The 19753-nt window shown below is 45.1% G+C and overlaps 1 protein-coding gene across 1 annotated transcript; it reads left to right on the plus strand.

Moving 5' to 3' along the window:
• Positions 1–10950: 10950 nt before the first annotated feature.
• Positions 10951–19460, plus strand: LOC310774088 (putative methyltransferase; the record flags this gene model as incomplete). The annotated part of the gene is made up of 4 exons (XM_083634150.1): positions 10951–11058; positions 12413–12573; positions 15344–15557; positions 19347–19460. 4 exons carry the CDS (start codon positions 10951–10953, stop codon positions 19458–19460), a joined length of 597 nt encoding a protein of 198 aa, XP_083490276.1.
• Between the last annotated feature and the right edge of the window lie 293 nt (positions 19461–19753).

Here is a 19753-nt window from a genome sequence, read left to right on the forward strand (position 1 = left end):
AATAAAACCATTATTGTATTATTATTATTATTATGACATTGTGAGAAGAATTAAGACCTGTAATAACTGAATTAATGTTTGGAATCCTGCAGCTTATCATACTGTCTCCACTGTGCTAAACACTTGAGCACAGTGGAGAAATGTTTTCTTTGTTTCCATACACAATGAGTCAGTCGTAGCTATGCCATTCAGGAAAGGTGTAACCGGTGTGACCGCGCTGAATTGAAGCAAATGTAATGAAAGAAAGAGGCATTCTTCAGGCGAGGCAGAGATAGAGGCAGAACATAAAGCTGGTTTTCATGTGGTTGTGCAACAGAAGACTTCACCAAGGGAGCTGCCAATGCCGGTGGGTGTCTTGTAGGCGTTTGGCAACCCTATAGGGAGGTGACTGTCACATCTGGCAGTGTGGAGATGCCAGCTTACTGGGAAGCGCTGCTATACGAGTTTAAAACCTCCCTCACAATATCGTATTCGGTGCTCAGACCATCAGTGCACACTGCACAGTCTGCCACTAATTTGGGTAAAGACAATGAAGTCCTTACTAAGATTAGACAGGACTCCTTAACAAGAAGCAACTGATACAGACGTTCATATTTTATATTTCCGTGGATTCCAAAAATGTTCAATGCTGACATTTTATTCCGAGGACCGGGCTCCACGAGAGGAAGAAGTGTCCCAGGAAGGGTTGTGTAACCGTGGATCCTCTGGTTCCCTGCCATGGACAGCCTGCCTACCTGCCATGGACAGCCTGCCTGGTATTTCCAATTATAGGGAAGATGTCGAGGTGGCCCTCTGTAATTAAAGCCTAATCATGCCGGTGGATTCCGAGAGGCATCCTCATCAAGCTTTCATTACGCTTCCCTCCTTGTGATGCAGCAGCATCCCAGCCCCCTTTATGATGCTCAGATAGCCTGTTTCCAAACCATGTCCAGCATTTAGGTGAAGACGCGTACATATGAAAAGACCTATCTGATCTTTCCTGAACAGCGGAGACCACACTCCAGGATGAACACTCTTGATATGCCTGTGTGTTTTGGTGCATATTCTTGCTTGCATGTTGTGTATTTCTCCCTCCGGCTGAATTTGGAGCCAAAATGTAGCATCTTGCTCTTCGGACAAGAAACAATTTTCAATTCAGTCTTGCCCACAGGAGTTTGTCGTCGCACATTTTCTAACAAATTGTGAAACAATATATAACAATATATATGTCCTAGACCAGTGTTTCTCAACTGGTTTCATATCAAGGTCTCCTAATGTAGTCCATATAGGGCAACAGACCCCCATTTGACCCAAATCTGAGAATATTTTTTATTGTTCGATATGATATTGTCCAGAATGCCATGAATGTCTGAATTGTAGGTAGATAGTATAGAATAGTGAATCTATCATCAAAATCATATTTTCTTCTACCTTCCACATTTCTGTTGACATCTTGTAAATGAAATAATGCTGAGTCTAATTGATCAGTTGGGGTCCGCCTGGAACCCCCTCAAGGACCACATGAGAACCACTGGCCTAGACCAACAAGAGCTCTATTTTGCTATGTCAATTGGGGCAAAGTATAATCTGTATAGACATGTACTAGTTTTCCCATGGCTCCTGTCCTGAATGGTTTTACCATAGTGATATATAGTGTTTGGATGGCACCACAGACAAGATCTTGTGTTTTAGAGAGGGGGAGCGAGAGAGAGGAAGAAGAGCACCTGGACTGGGTTTGAAAAGGTGGGCCCATGCTCCGACAGAGATCAGCCAGAGTGGTCGTGAACTACATGAGAGCACCTGGCTCTCCTGCATGCTGCGTGCCTGACAGACAGCACAGACACCTGGAGGCCCGACGAGAGAGCACAGTGTAAAAGCCACCACTGCTACAGGGCCATGCATTATGGAGGAAGCTCTCTCGCTCTCTCTCTCTCTCTCTCTCTCTCTCTCTCTCCATCTCTCTCTCCCCCCTGCTCTGCGGTAAAAATAGATCAGCAGACCTTTGCATTCAGCTCTTTTTTATGCTTCTCACTTCCACTTGCTCTCACCAGGTGCAGTGGCAGCGGCTCCTGTGCCTCACATTTCTTCCGGGGAACCAGTGTTTAATATCGGAGTGTTTGATATCGGAGTGTTTCTGTGTCTGTGATGTGTGTGTGAGTATATGTACTGTATGTACTGTACTGTTAGTGTGGACATGTGTGTATGCAGGTGTATCGGTTGGCACGGTTTAGACCGATATATCAATGCTTTATCATTCCCATCACATCCACATGTGATAATTTGTCCGGATGCCTTGGGCCACTATAGCGATGCATCCAGTTACGTTCCTCCACCGTTAAAAACAAAAGTAAACATGTGTCGTGCTGTTGGTTAGGTTTAGGCAACTACAGCAACTGCTTATGTTTGGGTTAGGGTTAAAGCCGAAAGTAAAAACACGCCGCGCCTTGCTCGGGACTCTAACATGCGCTATCTCGCTTGCAAGACGCATGCTACAAATCTGCGAATCCCGCCCCTACATCCTTACGGCCCGGCCACATCTACGCGTCGTTTGACGCGTGCTGACGCTGCTGCCCATCCACTTTGTATTGAACATGCTGCTCGACGCCTCGCGAAGCATGCTGGGAGACCAGACGACGCGTAGCAGGCTTGTGAAGCGACAGTGGGCAACAGAGGGGGCGGGGTGGAATTTGACGAAGTACAAAGCTAGCCAATTGAGCTCGTCCTAGCACCTATCCTACCCTTCCTGTCCTCTTCCACTTCCTCTCTACCACCAATTTTCAAAGAAGCAAAGTAAATCTAGCAGCAGCTAGCTTGGGAGCTTCCGGATTTCCACGCCCACCAAGCGTCGAGCGTCAATACTGCCAAGCGTCAGCCCGCGTCAAACAACGCGTAGATGTGGCCGGGCCGTTAGGCGCCATCGACCTACTTCAACATGAGTAAGTCCTTACGTTAAAGCCGGCTTGCAACGTCGGTTTCAGATGCAACAGGACACTGTCGATACCAGTGTTGCCAGATTGGATGCTTTTAATTTCTGCCAATTGGGCTGGTTTGAGTTGAATTGTGCAGGGAAAAAATGGCCTTGGGTAGGTTTACAGTCGCTTGTTTCCACAGACCTGCATTTGCTTAGGTGGTTTTGTGTGCGTTTTGGCGGGTTTTGAACAGTCTTTGGGCTGTAAACTACCAGCTGCATCTGGCAACAATGGTTGTTACGTGCCTGTCATCTGACTAGCATTCACCTCGGCTACAACGTCATTTTCTGACGAGAACAGGTACCTTTCTAGTTGGTAGGTTATAGGGCGCCAAGCGTCCTGACAAATCATCACATCTGGACGTGTTGAGATACATGGGTTTGCGGCTATATTCATCTTTGAATAACAAATCAGATATTAGCCTGTCAGTGTGGTGCTCTGCCATTAGGATATGATGTGACTCTACATCTTCAGAGTGGCAGTGTATAAAAGCAGCTGCCTTGCCTGCCTTAAGGAGCTGCTAAGCCACCGAGAAGGATTTCATTAGTATGGGATTCAGTGGAGAGTTTTAGTGTCAAACGGTCTAACTGCTGTTTCAGAGGATTCAGGGACAATGAATCCCAGCTGTAATGATTTTGAATTTAAATTGTCCAATTCGAAGATATTGGATATCGGCGTAAAATATCTGAAAAAGTATTAGCCTAAGCCTACTATTGGCCGCTTTGAGTAGTTGGTATCTGCATGATGCATCGGCTTTCAAAAATCCACATTGGTCAAAATCGTATAGAAGTACATTGCATGTGTGTGTGTGTGTGTGTGTGTGTGTGTGTGTGTGTGTGTGTGTGTGTCATGCATGCATTATGCGTAAAGCCCCCTTGTTGCTCAGTGCGGAGGCTCCCTAAAGACCATTGATCCGTATCCATTTACCACACAGTCCCCCCCACGACTCCTCCCTGATTGTCATTCAACTGCTAATTAAACAGTCCCGCCTAACGAGTTGCCGGTGGTAAGAAGGTCGGACGGGAAAGGTCACCCCATCACGCTCCCTCCAGCCAGACAGCGTCGATACCGGTACCCTGCCTGGAGGAACAGGTCCAGCAAGAGAGGTCATCATCCAAAAATGGCTTCTGGACGGGTTGAGCTCAAGGTTTGAATAGATCACTCTTAAGCCACTTTGCCGATTTTCAACCAGCTTTGTGTCATTACAAAATCTGTATTATGCAAATGAACAATGTTTAACTTCCCTCCATCTTGCCTGGACCAAGTGCTCCCCATTCATTCGCAGTACTTCCTGGTCACAATAATGTCATGCAAATGAAGGTACAGAGAGCATTAATGATATAGTGATAGTAACAGTAATAGTGACACCATGGCAAAACTGCTCCAAATGACCCCATCATGGCATCAGTTGGACCAGGAAGTTCTATGAATGAATGTACAGAGAACAATAGTGATAGTGACGGTAAGTGACACCATGGCAAAACCTTTACAAATGACATCATTATGAGTCATAATGATGTCATTTGTAAAGGTTTTGCCATGGTGTCATAATTTATGACCAGTGTTGGGTAACGTTACTTTTAAAAGTATTATGTTAGTAGATTACTTCCATTAAAAAGTAATCAGTTAGGTTACTGTGTTATACCGAGAAAAGAAACTCGTTAGAGTACTACTTTTGCATTTCCATGGTCGAAAATCGGCAAAGTGTCTCTGTGTCTCCTTACAGTAATAGACGATGCGGAGACTGATGGGTTTTTGACAGTCGAAGCAATACTGATATTTTTAAATCACCTCCAATATGTTGATCTAATATTCAACAACTTTAAATGTGAGCAATTTCATGGCAGAAAATGACAACTTGCCTTTGTTTTTCCCTGAATTGTATGCTTGTCAGGGTGGACATTTCGCCTCTGAAACAGCATCTGTAGACCAGCGGATACAACACTGCATTGAGGGCCAGAAGTATTTCAGGGTTAGCAGCTCGTTAATGATGGGTGACCCACCACCACACCTATTGAAGGGTATGTGAAACTCACAGACTCCCTTTAAATCAAGAATTCACTTACCGGGCGTCCGGGTAGTGCAGCAGGAGTTTCCCTGCCTACCAACACGAAGGTCGCAGGTTTGATCCTTCGTGTTACCTCCGACTTGGTCGGGCGTCCATACCGCACCGTTGGCAGTGTCTGCAGGTGGGAAGTCGGATTAAGGGTATGAGTCCTGGTCGTTGCACGAGTGCCTCCTCAGGTTGGTCTGGGAACCTGGTCGTGGGGGAGGGGAACTGGGTGGAATAGCATGATCCTCCCACGCGCTGTGTCCTGCCGGTGAAACTCCTCGCTATCAGGTGAAAAGAAGCAGCTGGCGACTGCACATGTATCGGAGGAAGCATGTGGTAGTCTACAACTCTCCCCAGATTGGCAGAGGGGGTGGAGCAACGACCAGGACAGCAGGGGAATTGGCCAAGTACAATTGGGGAGATCCAAGGGGGAAAAAACGATAAAAAAAGAACGAAAAATTATTCATTTACCAAAAATAAATAAATAAACAAATAAACAAATAAACAAACAAACAAATAAACAAACAAACAACGAAATAAATAGATAAATAAACACAAACTAACTAAATAAATAAAGAAGTAAATAAATAAAGAAGTAAATAAATAAACAAGTACATAAATAAATAAGTACATAAATAAATAAATAAATAAATAAATAAATAAATAAATAAATAAATAAATAAATAAATAAATAAATAAAAGATGTAAAGATAATACAGCATACAGACCATCATATGGGTGCAGGATGACATGACTGGCTGATATCTGATATTTCATGAAGGCCAAATATCAGCCTGATATATTGGTGTAACCCTCATGTAGCAAAATCAATTTGATCTTCAACAGAAAGGACTTGGAACAGAAGCTCATTAAATGTGTTTATATATTTCTCGAATTGGTGGCTGTTGTGAAATCAGACAATGAAGAGAAAGTGGTTTTGGTTTATTTTAAAGCAAGCAGAGCATGGAAATAAATACACACACACACACCCACACACACACACACACACACACACACACACACACATACAACCCATATATATAGTATCTGGCCCTCTCATCGTTTATCTTAGCGCGGCAGAATCAGGATAGATTGGTTCAATTAGACTGCCCTTTAATGTAATCTGTTTAATCCATTTCTATCATCAAAGCCAATATCTACCTCTCTACACAGAGAGTGGGATTAGTCCTCGTCCAACTCGGTGTGTGTGTGTGTGTGTGTGTGTGTGTGTGTGTGTGTGTGTGTGTGTGTGTGTGTGTGTGTGTGTGTGAGTGAGTGAGAGAGAGAGAGAGAGAGAGAGAGAGAGAGAGAGAGAGCACATCTCTGCAATAAAAGCGTTGCCTCCAAGTCACTCAAATCTCCCTAGATCTTTGTGCTTTACAACTGGCAGTGGAGAACACAGACTGTCTCAAGTTGAAGTTTTAATGGGTAAAGATTTAAGATCTTCATATCCTTGGTAAGATTGCGAAGACTGCTTGGCACAATACACAGCGCCACCATAAATAAAAAAGCCAATGGAGGATTGGTAAAGACGACACACGTCTCACTCCTCTCCTTTAAGCTCGCTAGACACACAAAAGCAATGTCGACGAACTCGGTCCCAAATCTCACTGCTGTCACGGAAAAACCCGCACAACTCCAATTTAAGTGACTGACTCTGAGTGTTTTATTTTTTACTTGAAGGGTTAGGTACTTTATTGGTAGAGTGAGTTTCAGCACCCCATGGGCCTATGAAACCCAGTCAAAAGCTGTGACAAAATTTCAAGTAAATGCATGGTTGTCAATCTGGCAACGAGACTGTTTTCTAAATTCATGGATTTCATCCAACAGCTGCAATCTGCTTTTACCTGCTGAGACTGCTGCACAGAAGAGGGATTTGATGCTCAACCCCCATCTGTCCATTCAGTCCCACTGTGAGGCAAGAAGAAATGCAGTGTGCAAGTATTTATACGTGCAGACAGTTATAATCACCTTCCTCTCTCCATGTATCTAATACAGACTGAAATATCTTCACTTTACCACTCTCACTACACGCTCAGTACATCAAATTACATATTCTCATATTAGGTTTCACCCTCTTTTGCACGATTTTCGCCTCAGTTATCTCAAGGCTTTCGTTCACTTGTCTCCACCCCTTCTTTAAAGGGATAGTTCACATTTGTTAAAGCCTAGCCCTATTTGCTACTTACCAATGATGATGTTGATTGGTTCTTTCTCAGCACAACCCATGCTGTTCCATAGTAGCTGTGGAGAGTTGGGCAAAAACGAATGCAAGGTCAATGGGGTCATGCTCCTGTATGTACCACCTGACTGAAGCTCTCTGAAATGTACTTTGTGTGCACTGTGTGTGTGTGTGTGTGTGTGTGTGTGTGTGTGTGTGTGTGTGTGTGTGTGTGTGTGTGTGTGTGTGTGTGTGTGTGTGTGTGTGTGTGTGCGTGCGTGTGTGTGTGGGTGTGTGTGTGTGTGTGTGTGTGTGTGTGTGTGTGTGTGTGTGTGTGTGTGTGTGTGTGTGTGTGCACTGTGGATGACCTTTTAGTGAGCCTCAGTCAGCTTGTACATACAGGAGCGTGACACCATTGACCTTGCATTTGTTTTTGCCAAACTTTCCAGAGCTATTATGGAACAGGATGGATTGTGCTGAGAAAGAACTCTACCAATCAACATCATCATTGGTAAGTAGCAAAAAGGGCTAGGCTTTAAAAAATGTGAACTATCCCTTTAACATCTTCCTTTGAGTGGAAACGCTGATGTGGATCAGCCCAGTTGCCAGAATAAAATGCCGGCATTGTAGATTTCTGGAATCCAATGTAAATGGAAATTAAATGTAATACAGTATATCAACATTTCGGAACCAAAATGCATTGCAGATCAGGTTTCTACATAGGTGAATAATTAATATTATACATGTCATAATGACAGTCTGAGGTTTAACTATGTCAAAGTCATGGTAGGGAGAAGGGGTGGAAGTGCATGGTGGACCCGTGGACTTGTCAAGAAAGAGCTGGTTTGAATCCTGACCCAAAACATAACCCTAACCACAACCAAGTTGCTTTTCTTGCCTAAACCCAACCAAGATGTTTTACTTTACCGGAACCGGGCCAGTAGCTGCGAGCTGCGGTAGCCGAGGCTCCTGCAGCTCGTTACCAGGCCGAGTCGGTGGTCACGCCAGGCCGAGTCTAGAACCGGGTCAGGAAGTAGCGGTGGCTCCTCTGCAGGGGCAAGGGAGGCGGTTACGCGGTGGCAGGTAACAACAAATGCAGGACTGAAATATTCATAACGGTATTTTACATTTACGTGCATTCCAGAAACGTACAACGCACACATGTTATCCTGGCGATTGTGTGGATTTAACAGGTGAACTCAATATCACAGGCACAGCCTTCACTCAGTCTATTTCATGCAAAGCGCCTTTTAAAATATATTATTTCTCATATTTTTACACCCAGTGCGGATTGCCTGCATGCATTCAGTAGAGCTTCCCGGCATTTGCTACACTTGCTCTTCACAGTCGACAGAAGCACTTCCATAGCTCTTTTTTATTGTGGCAAAATGCCTGCAGATATTAAAGCAGTACACGACGCTGCTTGTCTGAGTCCATTGACTTCGTGTTTTCTAATGGCCTGGGCTGTGTAGGTGTGTGTGAGTGTATGTGTGTGCATGTGTGTGTGTGTGTGTGTGTGTGTGTGTGTGTGTGTGTGTGTGTGTGTGTGTGTGTGTGTGTGTGTGTGTGTGTGTGTGCGTGCGTGCGTGCGTGCGTGTGTGTGTGTGTGTGTGCGTGTGCGTGCGTGCATGCATGTGCAAATGTGTGAAGACATCGTCATAAGACTGAATGTGATAAATTGGTTATGTATGGGTAAACACATTTACGTGTGTGACAACATTCCCCCCAAAGCCTGTCATTCATGCTTGAGTCACACACACACACACACACACACACACCCACACACACACACACACTATCAGATTAACACACAGCACCACGCATATGCACAAGTACAGACACACACACACACACACACACACACACACACACACACACACACACACGCATACGCACACACATGCACACACATAAAGGTACAACAGTGGACTGTGGTCTTGTTGAGTTGAGTGTTGCTGACAGGTTTGATCAAAGCTGATTGATTGGAGGACAGGAGGCATCAGGGCCGGACATAAGAACATGGGGTTGGGGTTCCAGAGGTGTCCCAGGACCCCCCCTCCCCTATTCCTCACCACCCCCATTCACTAACACACAATCCCTATTGCAAACAATACCTGACGACCGATATTGATTAGCGGATGGGATGGATCAATGCCTGTTGATTGGACAGAGAAGACAAGGGCCCCGGTCCTTGGTGACCATGCTGCAGGGCTCAGGGCTGTTTTAGAGGATGCCAGATCACAACATTTTAACACACACACATAAATAAATAAATAAATAAATAAATAAATAAATAAATAAATAAATAAATAAATAAATAGGCTACATACATAAATACGTAAATAATCAATCAATCAATCAATCAATCAATCAATCAATCAATCAATCAATAAATGCACTACAGAACATGACACTTGATTCTACAGAATTTAGAGAATTATGGCAATAATTAGATTTTTAGGCTGGTGGAAACAACTGAAATTATCGAACCCCATTGGCAGATTCCCCCCCACTTAATCTTGATTAAATTTTGATTTAAATTCTGAGTCTAAATATGACTTTTTTCGCAGTGTATAAATCCAATTAGAAACACACGATTATGGGACACAGACCATCTGGGGTTATGAGAGTCAACACCGTCCCATATTCACCTAACCCCAATCAAATAATTGCTTGTGGTGATACTTTTAATGATAATTATGGTATTAACCACATACTAGTAGCAGGCCAGTAATATTCCCTTCCTACAGATGGTCATTTGATGCCTTAGCCATTGGCTCATCTTTATGATGTCATCTGAATTTGGCAGAAAATATCCTGTATGGTATGTACTCTAAGATAAGGTAAGAAAATATGTCCTGTATGCTATGTACTGTAAGATAAGGTAAGATAAACTATGTCCTGTATGCTATGTACTGTAAGATAAGGTAAGATAAACTATGTCCTGTATGCTATGTACTGTAAGATAAGGTAAGATAAACAATGTCCTGTATGCTAGTATGTACTCTAAGTCTTAGATGAGGTAAACTATGTCCTGTATGCTATGTACTCTAAGATAAGGTAAGAGTAATTATGTCCTGTATGCTATTGCTATGTACTGTAAGAGAAGGTAAGATAAATTATGTCCTGTATTTAATTTTTTTAATAAAAAAAAAAGTCCTGTATGCTATGTAATGTAAGATAAGGTAAGAGTAATTATGTCCTGTATGCTATGTACTGTAAGATAAGGTAAGAGAATGAATTGATACCCTCACTCGATGCAGCTTATTGGTGGTCAGGAGCAGGAGTGTTTAAATAATAACCCCTCTCTCAGAAACCATCTCCTTCTTGGCACCAAGCATCATATTTGTGCATTTAGCACCATCTGCTGTTTGTTGAAGGCAAGTGCAAGTGCAGAAATCTAAATCTGTGCTGCTTAAACACATAAATCACTATTCAGTTGAACTCTGATTTCCTTAAGTTTATTATTATAATTATTTTTATCGGACACGACAGCAATGGCTGGTATTGGTGTTTTCACCTGTCTGTCTGTCTGTCTGTCTGTCTGTCTGTCTGTCTGTCTGTCTGTCTGTCTGTCTGTCGGGTGGGCGAGTTAACTTTTCCTTAGGTTGGCAATAAAATAAAAAGGCAATAAAATCTGCAATCCAGTGATTTTTGTTCTTGTAGCAGTGATTGTATTGGCTGAGATGCCAGAGGGCTGGACAAGTTTAACTGTGGGAGTAAATAAGTAACTTTTGATAGGTTACTCAGCCAGGCAAACATCTTCAAAGGCACTTTGACACAGAAGCATGGCTGAACGTCTGTTTGAAGGTAAAGAGCATGCAGCTGCTTACTTGAAGTATAGGGTGGCTCCCCATGAACTGATTGCCAAGATATTGGGCTACATGGAGGAAAAGGTAAGGGCTCTGGGGTCTGTTTTGTGTGTGAGCACATTGGTGCTATTATTGCAGTGCAGTTCTTGTAGCATAATTGTATATCTCCATCTCTTCATGCTTGAAGAAAGCTCAATTCTTACTCAAACTGAGTAAGAATTAATTTAGTTCAAGGCTAAAGTGATACAATCTCAAATGTAATAGAACAAAATGAAGCTACAAGATTTTGGCAACAGAAATTATTGAGATTTTCAGAATGGGAAGAGATTGAAATGTTTAGACTGTGACATCCCCGGTGGTCTAAAGCATTGGTTCCCAAACGGTGGTCTGCCAGAGAATTGCTTTTTTTTTTTTTTTTTTACAGACAACAGTTTTTACAAACACATTAACCCTGAGCAGTTGCCGGATTGGGCCGATTTTTGGAAATATTGCGATATTTGGGAAACATCAAAATGTTGAACATCTACTTACAGAGGCTGCAGCAGGTTCAGTTTTAAAGTCAGAGTGAAGTTGCTGGTATCATATGAAACTAGAAAGACTTAAGGAATGGATTTGTACCAACCATGTCATGCTAGCTTGTCAGGAAGGTAACACTCCAAATGTAGGCAACATTTTGGCGAGGGATTTTCTTTTTTCAAAGGGGTCCTCTTTTTCACAGCCTAATGTTGGCAGGTGTGTGTGTGTGTGTGTGTGTGTGTGTGTGTGTGTGTGTGTGTGTGTGTGTGTGTGTGTGTGTGTGTGTGTGTGTGTGTGTGTGTGTGTGTGTGTGTGTGTGTGTGTGTGTGTGAGTGTCTGTCCATTTTGAACCCGCTAGTAGCCTTATATTGTAATTTAGTTAATCTGCTGCTATTGCATTGTTAAATCAGCTAATTTTATTTTATGGGGGGGTATATGCAGTGGAAGTGGTCCCTGGGAAATTTGGTTTGGTAATAACCATTAGCTTTTGTTGCATCTCTGATGCACCTTTGCCATCCCCCCTCTCCCAACCTTTCCTATCTCTCTTCACTATCAGCTATCTAATAATAAAGGCAAAATCCCCCCAAAATAATATTTAATACAAGAAAAAAGAAATGTTCAGACCGCTGAAAATAATCAAAATTGTTGGGTCAATGATATCAAAATGTAGCCTACATGCATATTTTCTGAAAGCAGTTGAATGTTTAAAGCACTTTAATAGTACTACCATCAGTGCATTTTTAGTAGGAATACTTCACCCACGAATGAACTCCTAATCCTGACAATGTATGAGTGCCCTGGCTGTGTCTACCATCACTAGTGGTTTCATTAAGCCCTTTTGTCATTTGTGGAATGAATCAGGTAAAGGTCTGGATAAACAAGTTGCTATTTGTATTTTATTTTCAAATGGCATTCCTTTCAGGCCGCAAAACCATTCAAACTTGCTGTGGATGTGGGCTGTGGCTCCGGGCAGGGGACGACCCTATTGGCCCCATACTTCACCCAGGTGGTAGGGACAGACATTAGCGCCGCCCAGTTGGAGATGGCACAGGCTAACGGCAACCCTCCAAATGTCTCATACAGGTGAGGTGGAAGGAATCTAATGCAATTTAATTTCAGTTCATAAATTCAGTTTTCATTTATGTAAAATATACAGAAAACCCCCAGAAAGAATACAAACTTCATTCAAGCTGCAGTAGGCAACTTTGCACGGTCCCAAATGGCAGCGAGAGGTAACAGTTTGAATTTTGAGCTTCATTACCCAGAAATCATATAACGTTTTCTTTGGTGAAGCGCTCACTGGCTGATATTTAGGAGCAACACTATCTCACAAATAATTGTTGGTCCACAGCGCAAAACATTTTAGTTTCACAATAACGTCTCAAAAATGGTCAAATGTCAACATCACGTTTTGCCTCAGTCCACTCGTGTCAACAGCTCAGTCCTCTACTTCCTGGTGACAGCGCCCAATGAGAGCACAGAGGCATGGCAGTTAATTTACTAAAACTCGGTTGGGTTTAAGCAACTTGAGGAGGAATTTGCAGGGCAAGGACACTACCATGGGTCCACCTATCCCACCCCTTCCGTCTTCTTATGAGACTGCCTTTACGCTAAACGACCTCTAGCAGTCACTTCTAGCGTAGTCTCACAGTAGCCGCCCCTTGGAAAATGAGAAGAACAGAAGCTGAATCTATCGGTTCGGCGTGGCGTTGGCATGGTGCAGCGTGGCTTCAGCATGGCGTGGCGTGTGGCCGGTGTGAACGGACTCACCTGTTAACAAGGATGCTGAATTGAAACTGTGTGGCTTTGGCGTGGCTTTGGCGTGGAATTGGCATATGGTGTGAACGTGCACTGACCTTGGGTCTGACTATACCTGTTGCTATATGGCTGTCAGGGGAAATTATCAATGCTCCAACCACTGAGATAATATATCTTTGATATCTTTATTATATGTCGATGGCTCCAACACTTACAACCAAGCTGCTGAGGTCCCAGCAAAACAAACATCCAAAGATGGCTACCCCCCCCCCCCCCCCCCACACACACACACACACACACACACATTTTAATACCTTTATTTGTGTTCACATTTAGACAAAAAATCCTTGAACACAAACAATAATAGATGCACAATCAATGGGAAATCTTATAGTGACAGATGTATCTAGTCTGAATCTATGGATAAAGGAAACAGCGCCTCCTCCAAATGTGGCGACTGCCAATTATTGCAGAAATAGAGCAGAATTTGGCCAGAGCCTTGGCTCTCGATCTGGGCAGTCCTGCCCTCTGCAGGCCACTTACGACCAGCCTATGGACATTACCAAGGCTTCCAAATATGAAAACAAGCAATTTACAATTATACCCAAGCTGTAAAATGGCATCCTTGAGCAGTTGGGATTTCAAAACCTTGGTGATAAAAGCTTCTTCCAGACTGGAATCAAAAGCACACCCCACTTCCAAAATGGTGGCCTCTCTACTGTCCTCATCGACAACAACATCAGGTGTATTAGGTGTCACATTTGAAAATATGTCATATTCAGTATTACACAGTTTGAACATGGCAGTTGAAACACGGGAGTGTTTATGGATTTCAACAGAGGATGGAACATATGACCTTATGTCTTTAACTAACAGGTAAACCATTCTGTCATGTCTTGTAATATACATTCCCTTACAAAGCAACCATTCAGAATATGAGACATGGATTCAATGACTATTGACTGATTATGATCATTCTGCAGACAATGAGGAGAAAAAGTGTTAGGATACCAGAGAGAGATTGAGCCTGGTCGGAAGGACTTGTAATCTAGTTTTAACTGTAAAAATGACTATGTCCTTATCAACTGCATGATTCTTAAGTATTGAGTGTGAAACATTATGATCTGCAGCAGGGAGGCAAGCAAGCTTTCCCTGTAACTTTAAACCAGTCCAATGTTGTTGTTGTCTCTGTTGGAAACTTACAAGGGACCTTCGTGTACTAGCTGGTGCTAGACACACACACACACACACACACACACACACACACACACACACACACACACACACACACACACACACACACACACACACACACTCACACTCACACTCACACACACACACACACACACACACACACACACACACACACACACACACACACACACACACACACACACACACACACACACACGTGTTGCCAGAGATGCACGCACAATGTGTTTGGGCTGTGGACCAAGGCTGCTATCTCACAATTTTGTGTGAGACTGGGTTAGGAGAGACAATCTAATACCAGGATTTAGGCAAATAGGGCAAAATAGGCAAATCGATGGCATCTCAATTAGTGGGGATATATAGGCCGCTTGTTGGCGCGACTTCATGTGTATTTTCACATCAGAATCACTCCCTGGTGCAGGTTCACAGTTCAGCAAACTGAAAGGTAAACATAATCCTCTCACAGTGAAATCATTCTCCAGGCACACTGACAGGCTTCAAACTGATGTCCTACATCTTTAATGTTCTGCCAAAGCAACTGCGAAAATACATCAGAGCAAAACACTGCAAGGTAGACAAGACGTGATGAGATCAGTGTCTTGATCTTCTGTGTTTTTGATACCTTTATCTTAAAGTCCCCACGAAATGACTCCCATTACTTATCTTTCATGCTGTACCAACCATCCCAGATCGCCCCCCGTGTATCGTGTAGAAATTGTGATATATTTTTTGCAATATATTTTTGGTTGAAAAAACGTTCTACGTATCTGATATCAGAAGATTGCAGAAGCGTACAATGCCTACGTTTTATTCTGGCGACCAGGCTGTTGTCCCATGTCTACTACATTTTTCCAACCACCTTCATCTACGTCCCAATCCCCAGGCAGTGTCCGGCGGAGGAGCTGCCGTTTGCGGCGGGCGAGGCAGACCTGGTGGCGGCCATGACGGCGGCCCACTGGTTCGACCGGCAGCGCTTCCTGCAGGAGGCAGACAGGGTGCTGAGGCCCGGCGGCTGCCTGGCCCTGCTCAGCTACAGTATGGACATGGAGCTGGAGTATGGAGACGTCTCTGACACGCTCACTGATATCTGTAAAGAGGTCCATTCCCAAATCTTCTCCTTTCTTCTTGGAGGGGGAATCCTCTTCTGAAATAAGTCATTCAATATCTCTAAAATAGATTACTTTGTGTTTGTAAACACTTTGTTATTTTGTTAACTAAAGTTTCAAGTTTACTAGTCTTGATAAAGTAAAATAATTATGTTTTTTTTTTTTTTTATGTTAATTCTTTAAGGGTAATGTGTGTATGTAAATTTAAGGGTAGGTATGATATCTCATCTTGGGACAAAACTCTTACCTACATTAACCGAAGCCTATCCATCCAACTAGCGTTAAACCTGTCCATAGAAAAAAAACATTAATCTAATTAGTGTGGGAGCGTTTGACTGACGCTAGATTGGGACAAAACTGTCTTGTGTTAAATGTGTACATTTATATTGTAATAATTCGCTTCCTGGATTATTAATGAAGGAACAGAAGAGGCGAGCACTTGGTCTGCAGGCTTTATTCCGTTCACAACACACAGCTTCCAGCGCTTAGCCACGCTTGGCTACGCTCCTAGCTAACACACTCAGCTCCTAGCTACACACACCTGTCCAGTTCCCTCGTATCTTCAGACTCACAACCCACGCACATTTCCCCGCTGACAAAATGGCCGCGTCCCGCTCCACCAATCCCCAACTAGCTAACCACCCCACATGACTCCATGTCTCCTTCAGGTGCGTTACACTATTCCCAGCCGCATTCAAGTGCGGTGGGACACCCTCTACCACACCCCCAGCGAACCCACCCAACACTCAGACAATCACATGTTTACTGACAACCCCACATCGCTACACAGCCCCCCCTTTTACACAAACACTTGTCCCAAGTGGCACAGTAAACATGCAACACAACATCAACATTACACTTTCTTTCTTTTTTTTTTCCCCCCACACATTTCAACCACCACCAGAAACACACTACTCCCCCCTGTGCCCCCCACAGAGAACACAAACACGGCAGTAGCTCCGCACATCCTCCTTGTGTTTCCCCCAATGGAACAGTGCATGAACACGGCGGAGTGTCTCTTCAGGCCCGAAATGACCGGATCTGGGGGGAGCGGATCTGGGGGCCCTGTGTCCCCACCGTAGCACCAATCCCCGCAGGTAGCTGGGTACAATCCTCTGGAACCCCTTTATCCCGTGCCCTGTCCTCTCCAACAGCCCCTCTTTACTCAGACGCAGGTCGGTGAACATGTTCCACAGTCCCTTCGTTGTACCGGAAAACATGTGCGTCTCCTCCACAGGGGGCCGGTGTCCGATCGCCACCCACGCGAGCAGCTGACTGATGTCCGCGTCCTCCACCTGCCTGCGTCTCCACTCATCCACGTCGACATCCGTGATGTCCATGTTGTCATCCTCCAGGTCCACATCTGAACAGTACTCCTCTTCCTCCGCCTCTTGCACTCGCTCGTCCTCCCGTCCTCCTTCCCCAGGGGGCGGCGTGTTCAGGGCAGCAGGGAGAACCCCACCGGCAGAGATCTCCGCCTCTGCTTTCTGCTCAGCAACCGTGGGGGGTGTGTAGCCGCTAGGCTGGGCCGGCTCCTCCGGTGGTAACCCCTCTCGCTCACCCGGAGACACGAGCGTTACTCTCCCGACTGTAACAGCGCTGCAGAGGTCTTTCTCCACCGTGGGGGGTGCAGAGCGACTAGGCTCCTCCGGCGTTAGCAACACCCGTCCATCTGGACAAGCAGTCCACACTCTCCTGACCTGAATGCCCGGCTCTGCACTGCTCCGCTGCTCCGCCGCTTGTTGCTCAGGCTGCTCCCCCTGCTGTGTGTCTCTTCCAGCGTTCACACTCCTAGTGCAGTCTCTGGCTAAGTGCTCAGGTGAACGGCAACCCCAACAGTCTCACCTGCCCGCCGCCGGCACGTCTCTCTTCTCCCGCTGTCCTCCGGTCTCCGATAGCCTCGTGACACTCCCTGGCTATATGTCCAAACGCACCGCATGACCAGCAGACCCCCGGGCGCCCCCAGTACCGTTGCTCCGCGTACCTGGTCTTTTCCCCGGGACCGCTGTGACACCACCTCGCTCGGTGCCCAGGCTCTTTGCACGTCCAACACAGTCTCTCTTGTGGCTCCTCCGGCCGTTCTCCACGCTGCGCCACCACCGCGCTCAGCAAGTCCACACGCTGTGTGACATCTCGTAGCACCCTCATCAGCTCCTCTGCCCAGGCAGGCGTAGCTTCCAACAGCCGTCCGACCTCCTTCAACACCCGGGCTTCCATGCCCGCCAGCATCGAGCCGAACGTCAGTATAAGGGGAGCCAGCACAAGCTCCTTCTCCCCGTTCGGCAACGGCCATTCTCCGTCGCGCACCATCGCCCGTGGTCTTTGTAGTGTTAGCAGACACAGCTAACCTTGTATCAGCTAGCAGACACAGCTAGTCTTGTAACAGTTAGCAGACACAGCTAACCTCTATCAGTTAGCAGACACAGCTAGCCGCCCACGCCTGGCCGATCCTCCAAGGCGTTACTTTTCACTCTGTCCCGTTCCCCTTCTCTCCCCGCTGACAAAATGGCCGCATCCCGCTCCACCAATCCCCAACTAGCTAACCACCCCACATGACTCCATGTCTCCTTCAGGTGCGTTACACTATTCCCAGCCGCGTTCAAGTGCGGTGGGACACCCTCTACCACACCCCCAGCGAACCCACCCAACACTCAGACAATCACATGTTTACTGACAACCCCACATCGCTACAATATTCATGGGCAGGATGGGAATTTTGTCATTTTAGGGGCAAGGCCATACGTCGCAATTTTTTTTAGGGCAAAAGGCCACATGCCAGGGCACAAAGGTCATTGCTCTATAGAGGGTATGCACACCCACTGGAACACGCCCCCTCAATCGAGAACGAGTGTCAAAATGAGTGTCAAGTTCCTCCCTGAGCAGCAGGTGTCAGTTATCTAGGCTGATTACTGCATTCAAGCTCAGTCTTGCTGTGACTCAATGGGCGTGACCCCACAGTGACTTCTGCCTCTGTGACATCACATGCATACCCTCTATTGACATTGTGAAGAGCGATTTTTCTGAAATGTGTGTTAAAATGAGCCAATTACGCATATAGGGCAGGTTACATTAAATTGAGACCACTGACGGGTAGCAGGGCACTTGCCAAGGTGGCCTTATGGATCTCAGGGCATCACGGCCAGAGGGAGGGGCAACGTAATTCACACCCTGTTCATGGGCATTATCATATGTATGACATAAATAACTGTGGCAGCTGTTTAGAACAGTGGTTCTCAAACTTTTTCACATCAAGGAGTATCTACTGACACAAATTAAATATAAACTGACACAAATTAGGACACAGACCCCTATTGATAGGATTTTGTCCCAGGGTCCAGATAGATCGGCGAGGAGGGAGAAGGACTGAATGCTCTGAAGGTCTTCTTAAGCCCAATGAGTGCACTGGGCCCAGGTGCACCCAATCAACCTAACAACAACAACAAGCTCCTGCAAGACGAGAGTGAGAGGGTCGTCACACTGTTTTATTACAGAAAGCGTATGAAACCCATGACCAAAACAGTTCTTCTGTCATTGTGTTACTTATGGTTGGAATTCTAGTAAAAATAAATTATCACCATTTTTTCCTGGGGATCAAGGACCCCACTTTGAAAACCACTGGTTTAGAGCACAGTGTGCTAGAAAATACACTCAGACAATTATTATTATATATATATTATATAACGAATTAGTTCGTTTTTTTAGACAATTTATTAAACAGCTTTTAGATGTGACTGCAGAACCATTTTCGATTGAAACAGATGTTTTTGACTTGCATTCCAGTTTTATGCCGCCCTGCTGCCATTCCGCAGTCCCTATCTAGGACCCATGGCCAGGTCTACACTGATCTACAAAGACATGTTTGACTCCTGTCCTTACCCTGACAAGGAGTGGTGAGTGTATACACTTCTAATTACAATATATTATTTTTCTTATATTTCTTTGGCCGAGCGCACGCACGCACGCACGCACGCACGCACGCACGCACGCACGCACGCACGCACGCACCCACGCACACACACACACACACACACACACACACACACACACACACACACACACACACACACACACACACACACACACTCACTCACTCACTCACTCACTCACTCACTCACTCACTCACTCACTCACTCACTCATTCACTCACTCACTCACTCATGCACACACACACGAGCGAACAACGACCC

The sequence above is a fragment of the Poromitra crassiceps genome, assembly GCF_964638095.1.
Source record: "Poromitra crassiceps genome assembly, chromosome: 3".
Lineage (NCBI taxonomy): Eukaryota > Metazoa > Chordata > Actinopteri > Beryciformes > Melamphaidae > Poromitra > Poromitra crassiceps.